Genomic DNA, 12,422 nt, shown 5'->3' with positions numbered 1-12,422 from the left:
ATGCCTCCTGGGCGATTCTACTACTGTGTTAATATCTTTGACAAGATAAATAAATTTTTTTTTTTTTAGATTTGATATCCTTGCATTTATTTTCATATGCATCATCAAATTTCTTTTTTTTTTAATTTTTTATTTTTTTATTGGTTGTTCACAAGATAAATAAAATTAATGAGACTAGCAGGGGTGAAAAGAGAGAACAGATGTACACAAGTGAAAATACAGACCAGGAAACATGTTATAATGCTCCAGTGTCAAGAATTGGTTTTGTTCTGTCTTCAGTTTTCTCTGAGGGATTACCTAACATCGCTAAAAGATATTTAGTAACCATTATTTTACCCAGTAAATAAATACTAAAGATACCTAATAAATATAAAGTAAATGAATCCAGAGAATTGCTACTTCCCATTTATTTACTACCTTATACTGTCAAACTTTTAAGTGTTCATTTGCTTTGCCTCTCTAAATGCAGGATAAGGCTTATGATTTGCTCTGTTTTATGGCCCTCAGGGATTCCAGCTCTTGACTCAACCATAAAAGATGCTCAGTGAATAAATGGTATTTTTTCTGGGGATTGTGGTGCATGCCTATAAATCCCAGCAGCTCAGGAGGCTAAGACAGGAGAATAGGAAATTTAGAGCCAGCCTAAGCAACTTACTATAGTCTCTGTGTATGTGTACCCACACAGGTGCATGTATGGTTAATGCAACAAATACATTCATTGGTAAAAGAAGAAGAAAAAATTTATATCATTGATCTATCAATATAGCTAATTATATTTGTTGGTTTTTCTTCTTTTGAAGCATGCTGATACTGTATTACAAATGTTACATGGCCACAGTGCATTCTTTGAATACACTGCTAAGCCCAGTTTGAAAGTATTTTATTTAGAGTTTTTGCATATATATTCACAAGTTAAGTAGGTCAGTTTCCCTCCTGTGTGTATGTTTTAATTAGATTTTAGCCTTGTAAAATAAATGGGATATATGTCTTATCTTTATATTCCAGGAAAAATTAACATAATTACCTAGGTTGTGGTTGTTGTTGAATATTTAATCTAAACTTAGAATGTTTGGGAGGTTAAATCTTAGAAATATTCTTCAAATTTTATTTGTAAGCCAATTTTCATAATTATATACTTCTTTAGTAACAGATCCTCTCCTTTACCCCTAACTTAGTGTCACGTACATACTTAGTATCCTTCTCTACTCTAGGACAGTGGGCATGCTTCCAAATTACTCTGGAACTATTGAAAGTAGTTTTATGTTGCCTTTTTTCTTCCCATTCTTCCCAGAATCATAGACTATAGAGATGGGGCCTAGGCATTTGCAGTTGTTTGGTTTGGGATTTTGACTTAATTGAGATAGAGTATATACAGAAAAGTAAACCCTTGGTAACTCTACAGCCCAATAAGTTTTCACTTAGTGGACCCACCCATGTTATCAGCATTCGAGAGTTAGATTTTTTGTGTACATAGTCTTATCAGCTATGAAGGAGGCAGTTTTAATTCTTATTTCCCAATCTTTACATCATTTTTGTTTTCTTTATTATACTGACTGGAGCCTCCAGTACAATATTGAGTACAAATGGTGATAAAAAGCAGGAATCTTGATCTCATTTCTCATCTTAGGGGAAAATACTTTTAATATTTCATCATAAGATATAATGCTTTGGGGTTTTATTTGGTTGATTGCTTATAGATACTCTTAATTAAAGAAATTCCCTTTTATTCATTGTCCTGTGAGATATTTTTGTTTGTTTGTTTTTAAATGGTATATAGAGGACTTGGGATGTAGCTCAGTTGGTAAAGTGCTTGCCTCCCATGCGCAAGGCTCTGGGTTCAATCCTAAGTAACATACACTGTTCACACACACAAATACACAAATGTGAATAGATATATAATTTTTGTGAATTCAGGAAAATGATTCGATGATGTGACCATGTAAATTATTTTTCTCCTTTTGTCTTTTAAGGTGATTTTATGTTAATTGATTTTTTTCAAATGTCTTATTGTTATTGCTAGGAAATAAGACAAATGTGATTGTGATTTCTTATTCTTTTTTCTATATTGCTTGATTCTTTTTAAATGCTACTGTGAGAGAGATTAGATGTAAATTTTCTTTTCTTGTAATGACCTTTTTGGGGTTTGTTACTAGGATTATGGAGGAGTTGAGAAGTGCTGGGGAGTGACATTGGCCAAATTATATTGTTATATTGTGTGTATATATGAATATGTAACAACAAATGCAATCATTATGTACAACTATAATGTACCAATAAAAAAATGTGGGGGCAAAAAGAATATGGATAACTCATTCATTAAATTGACATATATTTTAGTTTTTGGAAAAATTTATGTAAGATAAGTTATTGTGTTTTTAACTATAGAGAAGAATTCTCTGGTGTACTATTTGGGCCTGGAAATTTCTTTGTGAAAACATTTTCATACCATTTTAATTTAATAGGTATAGAACTATTTGAACATTGTATTCTTTTAATAAAAACAATGGTGTTTTTCCAACTTTGCTCATTTCACCTAAATTTCCAGTTATGTTCATTTAAATTGCTCCTGATATTATTTTATTTTCTGTTTAATATTTTTAAGATCTGTAATTTTTGTAGACCTATTTAAATTTAAATTTTTCTGTTTTTCGGATTAGTCTTTCTAGAGATCTCTCCCATTTTTCTTTTCAAAGAGCTGATATTTTACTTGTGTTTTTTTTCTTTTGTCTACTCTTATTATTTTCTTTTTTGAAGTTTGTTTAGATTTACTTTGCCATTCTTTCTGTAGTTTCTCACAATAGGTATTGAGATCATTGACTTTCATCTATTTGTTGGTATATTATAATTATGGGTTTCATTGTTATGTATTTGTACATGCACATAACATAATTTAATCAATTTGGGATGCAGCTCACTGGTCGAGTGTTTGCCTAGCATGTGCAAGGCCCTAGGTTCAATTCATGGTGCCAAAAGGAAAAAGAAAAAAAAAATCAAGAGTCTTTCTTTCTTAATAATAGCATTTAAAATTTAAGTTTCCATCGGGCATAATTTTAACTGCATCCCACACTTTTCCACATCATTATTATCAATTCAGAAAACTCTGTTCCTTTATGATATTTTATTTGACCATATATTATTTAGAAGTATGTTGCCAGTTTTTGAAATATTTGGGTATTTTCTAGTTATTATTTTGTTGGAGATTTCTAGCTTATTTTCACTGATGTCAGAAAACATATTCTATATGATGTGAATCCTTTGAAATTTGTTGAACTTTGTTTTATGGCTCAAAGTATTTTCAGTTTTGTTTTGTTTTCCTTTTTTCTTTTTGTACTGGAGATTGAACCCAGGAGCACTTAACCACTGAGCCACATCCCAGCCCTTTTTTATATTTTATTTTGAGGGTCTCCCTGGGTTGCTTATGGCCTATTTTCAGTTTTGATAAATGTTTAGGGTGCACTTGGAAATAATGTGCACTCTATCATTATTAGGTGCAGTGTTAATATCAGTTTGATCAAGTTTATTCAGTGTGCAGGTCTTCTGTGGCCTTACTGATTTTTTTACCTATCAGTGTGGAGCTGTGTTATAGTCTCTCACAATGTTTATTAATCTGTTTCTTTCTCCTTTTAATTATCTGGTTTTGCTTTATATATCTTGAAGCTGTGTGATTGGGTACATACAAATTACAATTTCTGGATTTCCTATATTAATTCTTTTATCATTTTACCTCAAATGGTGCTTCTGACCTTGATATATAATCATAACAACTACTTTTGGCCAGTGCTTGCCTAATGTATCTTTTTCCATTATTATATTTTAAAAACCTTTTTGTATTCTTACATTCAAGGTGTGTCTCTTATTAAAAACATATATTTGGGTTGCATTATTTATCAAGTCTGACACTTCCTTAATAATTTAACTATATTATTTGTTTTATTATAATCCCTGCTACATTTGACTTTCTTTTTTTTTAATATTTTTTGGTTTTGTTGACGGACCTTTATTTTATTCATTTATTTATATGTGGTGCTGGGAATAGAACCCAATGCTTCATACTTATGAGGCAAGCATTCTACCACTGAGTCACAACCTCAGCCCTGATACATTTGACTTTCTGTTTACTACGTTACATTTTTTTCTGTTTGACACATCTATTTTTGTTTTTATCTCCTCTATAATATTTTGATTAGTTGTTTTATATCCCTATTTACTAACTTGTACATTATTTAGTATTCTCCTAAGGGTTACTCTAGAACAACTTTGCTCAGAGTATTAGTTCACGATAAAATAACTGTACCAGAATGCAAATCAACATACTGCTTCTTTTAGGCAAAAATTGTTAGAGATTTCTAACTTATTTTCACTAGCTTATTTTCCACTGCTGTGGAAAAAATGTCACCTGAGTAAACTGTTGTAAATAGTTGATTTACCTTCTTTTGGAGACTTCTTGTCACAACAATCGACAGTTTGCAAACTGCTAACTCATGGACCATACTTTGGATAGCACTGCCCTAGCGGTCACAGCATGCATCTTAACTATAGTTGGGCACCACATTACTGCCTTGTAAGGGTGGAGGGGCTGGGGATGCGCGCTCGCCTGGCATGCGTGCGGCCCGGGTTCGATCCTCAGCACCACATACCAACAAAGATGTTGTGTCCGCCGAGAACTAAAAAATAAATATTAAAAATTCTCTCTCTAAAAAAAAAAAAAGTGGAAGTGGAGTCACAGATTTTTTTTTTCTGTGTGCTTTTCTGGAAAGAGGAGTTATTGTCTGAAAGTTTTCTTCTGTCTTGCTGTTACTCCTTTCCTATATTTACAAACAGCAGGCCTTTTAAATGTTGGCTGGCTGACTAGCTAGTTAATTCTGGGCCCAACTGGTGTTTCAGTTTGCCAGCTTCTTCAGTTCAAATTCAAATATGTATGAGGAAACAAACAACTCAGGGAACCCACCACCATGTCATTCCTTGGGTCCTGGATATCCTAGCCATTTTGTCTTCTTCTCTTCACCTTTTATGAGTCTTATATTTCTTTTGCATATGATGTTTGGGGTTTGCAGTTATACTTAACAAGAAGAATAAAGAAAAGTATATCTGCTCCATCTTTGCTGAACTCCTAACATTCTTTATAGATTCTTGTTGTTTTGTTTTGTTTTGTACCAGAGATTGAACCCAGAGGCACTCAACCACTGAGCCACATACCAGCCCTTTTTATTTTATTTTTGAATACATTTTATTTAGAGACAGGGTCTTGCGGAGTTGCTTAGGGCTTCACTAAATTGCTGAGGCTGGATTTGAAATACACAAGCCTCAGCAAAAAAATCCTCCCACCTCAGCCTCCTAAACCATGGGATTATAGGTGTGCGCTACCAAACCTGGCTCTAGATTCCAGTTTTCTACTGAAATTTGTCATCTCATCATTTTTCTGAACATGTAAATTGAATGTTTTAAAGTCATTGTCTAATAATGCCATTATCTGGATTGCATGTAGTTTTGTTTCAATTTATTCATTTTTGTTGTGTTTTGTCTTTCTTACCTCTTATGAGTTTTTAAAAAAAATTTTCTTTAGTTGTAGATAGATACAATACCTTTATTTTATTTTGTTTTTATTTTTATGTGGGGCCAGGGATTGAACCTCTACCACTGAGCCACAACACACACACCCATGACTTTTAACAAGTTGGAATGCTTACCAACTTTTTACTAATATTTATCTTAGGTTTCAACACTTTCACTATGAATTGACTAGGTATGACTGTCTTTATTATCCTGGGAATTTGGTAGTATTAATAAATCTCTAGACAGGTGTATTTCGTCAGTTTGGGAAATTTTGGAGCCATAATTTTTCAAATATGGTTTCTATACCATTCTTTCTCTCTGTCTGCGCCTTACGGGTAGGACAATATTTTAAAAATTAAATTAAATCTTTCTCCTAAGAGAATTCTATGTAACATTGTTAGGCAGTGTAGGGGAGGGAAAACTTTTCCTCTACCCTCCCAGTTTCAGCAACTCAGGGTGCTGCTCATTGCTGACAGAAGACATATCAACAAAGAAAAAGCAAATTTAATTTCATGCATACACATGGAAATTCTGAAAGAAATGTGACTCAAGGTGGTGGTTAGAATTTGCATTTTACATACCATCTTAATAAAGGGGATAAAGGGGGCTGGGGATATAGATCAGTTGGTAGAGTGCTTCCCTTGCATGCATAAGGCCCTGGGTTCAGTCACCAGCACCACAAAAACAAACAAATAATAAATAAAGGGGATAAAGTGTGGGAAGAAGGGTTTGGGGGTAATTGGGGAAAACAGGTTATGAAAAGGTAACTTAAGAAATATGTGGTAAATAAGGGTTGTTTAGTGAGTTTTTTTTTTCAAGTCAACTTAGATGATAAGAGTTGCCTTTTCCTTCCTGGTAAAGGAAAAGGTATTTACAAAAGAGAAATATGTGCTCTGTCTTTAGTGCTTTTATAGTGTCTCCTTAATTGCATTCAGCTCAAAATGATCCTTTTGTCTAAGTGACATATTTAGGGGTGGCATATTGTGGCCTCCTTCAGCAAATAGAACTAGGCTGATCACCTTAGACCAATCAGCGATTGATAGGATTCTAGTTTGTTTTGGCAGAACTCAGTCTTCCCTTCTGGTTTATCCTTACCCTTAGATATAACTGTCTAAGGGTTCCCAGTTGAGAGCCTGAAATTCCTGCCCTCTATGGGATTGTGAGATCTAATTTTATTCCTTATCTTGCTAAGTCTGCCACATCACTACTTTATTCTTGGAGGCTTTCTGCTCTTCTCAGATTTTTATCCCACAGGGTTTCAGAGTTTTTCAGATACTTGAGAGGGAAACTGAAAAAATGTTGGGCTCAGCTCTCCATACTTCTGTTCTTACTAGAACTCTGGCCTCTGAGATAGCTAAAATCTCAGCAGGTGTTCTCTGTAATAATAGCAGCTGTGTACATTCTTCATTGGGATCTTTAATCTTCTAATTTTTAATTTGGGATCTTTAATTCCCTCATATCCCTCCCAAAATAGTTCAATGCCAACAGAGAAGCTGCAGCAAAATGTTGGCTGACTTCCCTATGGACTTTCCTTTCTCCATGATTCTATTCCCTGGAGTCCTTGTTTCAGCAGCTCTCTAAGGATTTCTTTTCCTTTCCCTCCCTCTCTCTTCCTCTAGATCTTTCTTCCTTCCTTCCTTCCTCCCTCCCTCCCTCCCTCCCTCCCTCCCTCCCTCCCTCCGCTATTCCTGGAAGAATTATTGGTCAACCTCAGGATACTCCATCCTGACTAAGAGCAGAAAGTATTTGCATTGCTTTTCTGGAATAGCTCCATTAGTAATTCTAATATATATAACCCTTGTTAAAAATAACTTGTCCTATATAATAGTGAAATATTTTAAAGCAGTGTTACCTTTTGAATCAGAATTACCATACAGTTAACCCAGTCTTCAATTTTAAATAGCCTGACCAATTATAATTCAAGTGATTAGTATCATGGTTGTTCCAGTTTATTTTCTTAAATGTGCCCCCAGTCAGCATTATCCCTGTAACATTCTATAGCATTTAATTTGCCAAAGTGTGTGCATAGGTCATTGTTATTGTTCAGTGAAGCTTTTCAGTATTAAGGGAGAATTTGGCCCATTTTGAATATGCAGTTAAATGTGTGATGTGCCTTATAATGTAAAATTGTATATGAATTACAAAAAAAAAAAAGAAGAAGAAGAAGAAGAAAAACTGTAAAGTAAGTAGTGCTAATACCTTTTAAAGCAAAGTGGATTGTGCATAAAAACTAGTGATTTTTGCCAGGCACATGCCTGTAATCCCAGTGGCTCCAGAGACTAAGACAGCAGGATCAGGAGTTCCAAGCCAGCCTCAGCAAAAGGTTGAGGCACTAAACAACTCAATGAGACTCTGTCTCTAAATAAAATACAAAATTGGGCTGCTGATGAGGCTCAGTAGTTGAGTGCCCCTGAATTCGATCCTCGGTACCCAAATAAAAAACAAAACTAGTGATTTTTTTTTAAACGATATGTGATAAGAAGTACTAGGACTTAATGTTAGATATTTAGTGCTAAAAATTACCTTGAAACCTTGAAAGGCTAGCAACAATCTGGGCATAAAGTGATGAAGCCATGTACATACATAAGATTGTTTTTTTTTTTTTTAATCCTTCTGTTTTTAACTTTGGAAGATATATTTCATTAGTTATCTTTTTAGAAGTAGAAATGCCAGGATAACTCCCATTTTAATGGGACATTACTGATGGGCCACCCTGTTAATGTTTTTATTTGTCACCTGGTAAAGACAATTAGAATCTAATCTAAAACTATGTAGTAGTTGAACCATCTCTTTTAACATTTGTTTGAAATAAAAAATGCTAGTAAGGACCCTGATTGTGAGATTTAGATTCTAACAATGTTGAGTTGCCCCTTCATCAAACTTGTTTTATGACCTGCTCTAAGTCTTCTAAAATAGTTCTACAGAATTTTTCCATAACTCAGTGGAATTGAATCACACTTATTTAACTTCCTCAAAAATCAATTAAAACAACAAATAAAAAGGAAAATCCTTTTGTTTAACCTATTAACACTCTTTGCCCTTCATACTTGACTTTTATTCTTCACTGGAAAATACTCTGTTATTCTGATTATTTTAATTTTCCTTAGTTAAGTCTGTCTAATTTTACTTTGAATATTACCATTTTTACTGTAATAAAAAAGATCATGATCAGAATGGTAAACATCAGTGTTTAAGTTACGTTGAGTTAAAGTAAGGGTAATATATTAGGTTGGGCTTATAGATTATTAAGCCTCTTTCTGGAGACAGTTTGGTAATAATGTCAAAATGTATACTAATTTTGTAATTCTACTTTAGGAAATTATTCTATACATATTCTTTTAACTATACACAGTGGATATTTAGTGCAACATCTTTTGTAATAGCATAGATCTGGAAACAGTAAGAGTCTGGCTAAATAAAATACGATATAAAACATACCTGATGATAATTAAAAAGAATGAGGGAGCCAGGCACAATGGTACATGCCTATGATCCCAGCAACTTGGGAAACTGAAGCAGGAAGATTGCAAGTTCAAGTTCAGGCTGGGCAACTTAAGGATGCCCTGCCTTAAAATAAAAAAGGACTAGAAATGTTCTCAGTGGTAAAATATCCCTGGGTTCATTCCATAGTTCCCCAGGGAAAAAAAAAGAAAGATAAGAATGAGGGAAATTTATATGAAATGATATGGGACAGTCTCTAAAATACATTATATAGGGCTGGGGATATAGCTCAGTTGGTAGAGTACTTCCTTAGCATGTGCAAGGACCTGGGTTCAATCCCTACCACCATAAAAATTAATTAGTTAATTAATTAAGATATGATGAATAGAAGATAATAGAATAGTATTTATGATATGCTATTCTTGGATGGGGAGAGATAATTAGACATCCATATTTATATGCCTAATGTATACTTTATGTTATAAATTATATATATATATATATAAACACTATATAAACATACCATCTCTAGAAGAATTCAAGAAACTGCTAATAGTATCTGCATTTGGATGGGAGATCTCAGGACCTAGGAAAATTACTTTTTAACCTGTTATATTTGATGTCATTTACACATAATCCCTTATTCAAAAGTATGTTATGTGTGAGTGTGTGTATATATATGTATTTGTATATACATTTTTTATAGAGAAATGAAAACAAAAATATATTTCAACTAGGGAGATTGAGGCAATATAGTTTCATACTGAGTTCTAAAAAATCTGTGCCATAAACCTCTGGATCCTAGAATAATTATACCATACCATTATAGGTGTCTAAATGTCTCAGTTAAGGAAAGTTTGCAGCCTGGTTCAGATCCCCCACCCTGAATTATCTTTGAATAATGAGCCTTGGATCTGTCTTCTAACATTCTGGCATCTGATATAATTGTTGCTCCATACACGTGGCAATTGGAGTAAGTAATTGTTATTTAGAAATATCCAGTAATGCATTTATGATGTTTTATAGTTGTGTTGAAAAAAAGTTTAAATTGCACAATGTCACTGACATTTTTAGCTTCCTAGTAAATAGCTTTTGATTATCTGCACTCTGATATACTTTGTTTTAGGCTCGAATGCTCATCACAGAAGAAAATCTGATGACCATAATTATTAAAACTTTCATGGATCATTTGAGACATCGAGATGCCCAGGGCAGATTTCAGTTTGAACGATACACTGCTTTACAAGCCTTCAAATTTAGGAGAGTTCAGAGCCTTATTTTAGATCTCAAGTAAGTTTTTTTTTTAATTGTCAAACCAGTTAACAACTTGTAAAATGTTAATGTTTATATGTTCAATGCTACTGTTATCTTGTTCAGGTATGTGTTAATTAGCAAACCAACTGAATGGTCAGATGAGCTGAGGCAGAAGTTTCTAGAAGGGTTTGATGCCTTTTTGGAATTACTGAAATGCATGCAGGTATGTATAAATTGCCACTTTTTTTCTATTTTTAATCTTAATTTTTTTGTTTTTGTTATTGTTCATTGAACTGAAAACCTTTCTCTCTGTGGTTTTTGCTTGTTCGTTTATTTGTGGCTTTTTAATGTTGTTTTCATTTTGAGCATATTTCCCAAAGATCAATTTGAATGGCTACAATTTGGATCAAGAAAGTCCTCTCTAATTGGAGACTCTTAGAAAGGTATAGAGTGTCCAGCAAAAGCTCTGGCATCTAGTGCTTTTTTTTGTATTTGGTATTCTTTTGATTACCATTAGTATATATTTATCAGTTCAGTAACATTTAAACTACAGGGAACTACAGATGTAGCTCAGTGGTAGAACATGTGCTTATTATTATTAGCATGTTTGAGGCCCTGGATTCTATGACTGGCATCACCAAAAATATAAAATTTAAAAAAGCTTTTTTTTTTTTTTAAACATAAATGATAGAGTTAAAAAGGAATTTGAAAGATTATTACAGTGAAGTAATGAAGTATTTTGTTATCTGAAGCAGATTTAGAGATTACCCCTAAAATGGTTCATTCTATATTTTACTAGAATTTTTTCCTTGTATTTTAGAGAATGTTACATAAAATCTATAATTTAAAAAGCTATCACTTCTCATACTACTGGAAGCTTCCTGTTAAGACTTTGACTTTGTATGATTTTATAATCAATATGTTTCTTCTGCATTATTCCTTAGGTTTTCTTATAAGAGAAAAGGTATGGTTTTTATTCATATAAAATTCTTTTACTTTCTTTAAGGGAATGGATCCAATCACCCGTCAAGTAGGACAACATATTGAAATGGAACCAGAATGGGAAGCAGCCTTTACACTACAAATGAAACTAACACATGTCATTTCAATGATGCAGGACTGGTGTGCTTTAGATGTGAGTTTCTTCTAGGGGTGAAAGATAACAGCAAAATGAAAGAGTGGAAATAGACAGAATCCTAAGTAAAATTTGAAGAGATTTGAAGAAAGTAGTTTTATAGCTTAGCTCAAAACAGCATGCATTCCCTTTCTACCTATAAATCCAATAAAGAATGTTAAACTTTTAAAGCCTTAAGAAAAACCTTGGTAAATAGAGAAGGAAATAATCTACTCTCTCTTTTCCCTAATATAACTATATCTTCCTTTTTTTCATAATCCTTTCTATACTTTGAGCATATAAAATAGTAATTTATAAATTTATCCAAAAATAAAAATTTTACTGTTGGTTTATTTGTCCTGTTTTAAAATTCTTTAGCCTTCTTTGGCAATAAAGTACAAATAAGAACTTTTATAAATTGGGGAATCAGGAGCATATGAATATATGTAAGGAGATCTGAACTTTGTAAATTTTGCTGAAGAAAGAATAAAGAGGGGCTGGGATTGTGCCTCAGCGTAGAGGGCTCGCCTGGCACGTGCAGGGCACTAGGTTCGATTCTTAGCACCACATAAAAATAAATAAATAAATAAAATAAAGATATTGTATCCAATCACAGCTAAAAAATATTAAAAAGAATAAAGAATATTCCTCTGAGTTAGGAATATTCCTCCGAATTAGGAATATTCTTTGTTCTTTTTTATAATATTCTGTGGCGAGGAGAACTGTGGTTGTTCCTGGAGCTATGAGAAAGCACTGTAATTAAAGCAGAGAGATTGAGGGCAGAGAGGCAGGCAGGAATATCTAACTTTCCAGGACTTGGAAGCCATGGAAGGAAGTTCAGAACTACATTTTTATTGAAGTGGGAAGCCATTGGAGACCCTCAAGCAGAAAAGTGACAGGATCCAATTTACATGTTTTTCAAAATTTACTCTATAGAGAATGGGTGGATGGGGCAAGAGTTGAAGCATGGACCAGAAAGATGGTTGGTTGTGCCTTGGAGTTACTGAAGATAGAAAATTTTTGGCTAGTTTTGAGGAATATTTAGATGAAGTTGCCGGCT

At 33.4% G+C, this 12,422-nt stretch overlaps 1 protein-coding gene across 5 annotated transcripts in view; it reads left to right on the top strand.

Moving 5' to 3' along the window:
• Ubr2 (ubiquitin protein ligase E3 component n-recognin 2) overlaps positions 1-12,422 on the top strand; it is a 141,721-nt gene that overhangs the window by 58,739 nt on the left and 70,560 nt on the right. For all 5 annotated transcript variants that reach the window (XM_040282678.2, XM_005318681.5, XM_005318682.5 and 2 more), the window contains 3 exons: positions 10,121-10,284; positions 10,372-10,471; positions 11,255-11,383. In XM_040282678.2, coding sequence (XP_040138612.1) covers positions 10,121-10,284; positions 10,372-10,471; positions 11,255-11,383 — 393 coding nt within the window. The remainder of the gene's footprint in view (positions 1-10,120; positions 10,285-10,371; positions 10,472-11,254; positions 11,384-12,422) is intronic.

This window comes from Ictidomys tridecemlineatus, chromosome 8 (assembly GCF_052094955.1).
Source record: "Ictidomys tridecemlineatus isolate mIctTri1 chromosome 8, mIctTri1.hap1, whole genome shotgun sequence".
Taxonomy (NCBI): Eukaryota; Metazoa; Chordata; class Mammalia; order Rodentia; family Sciuridae; genus Ictidomys; species Ictidomys tridecemlineatus.
The sequence above is the reverse complement of the archived record's forward strand: the minus strand, read 5'-3'. Positions and strand labels throughout refer to the sequence as shown.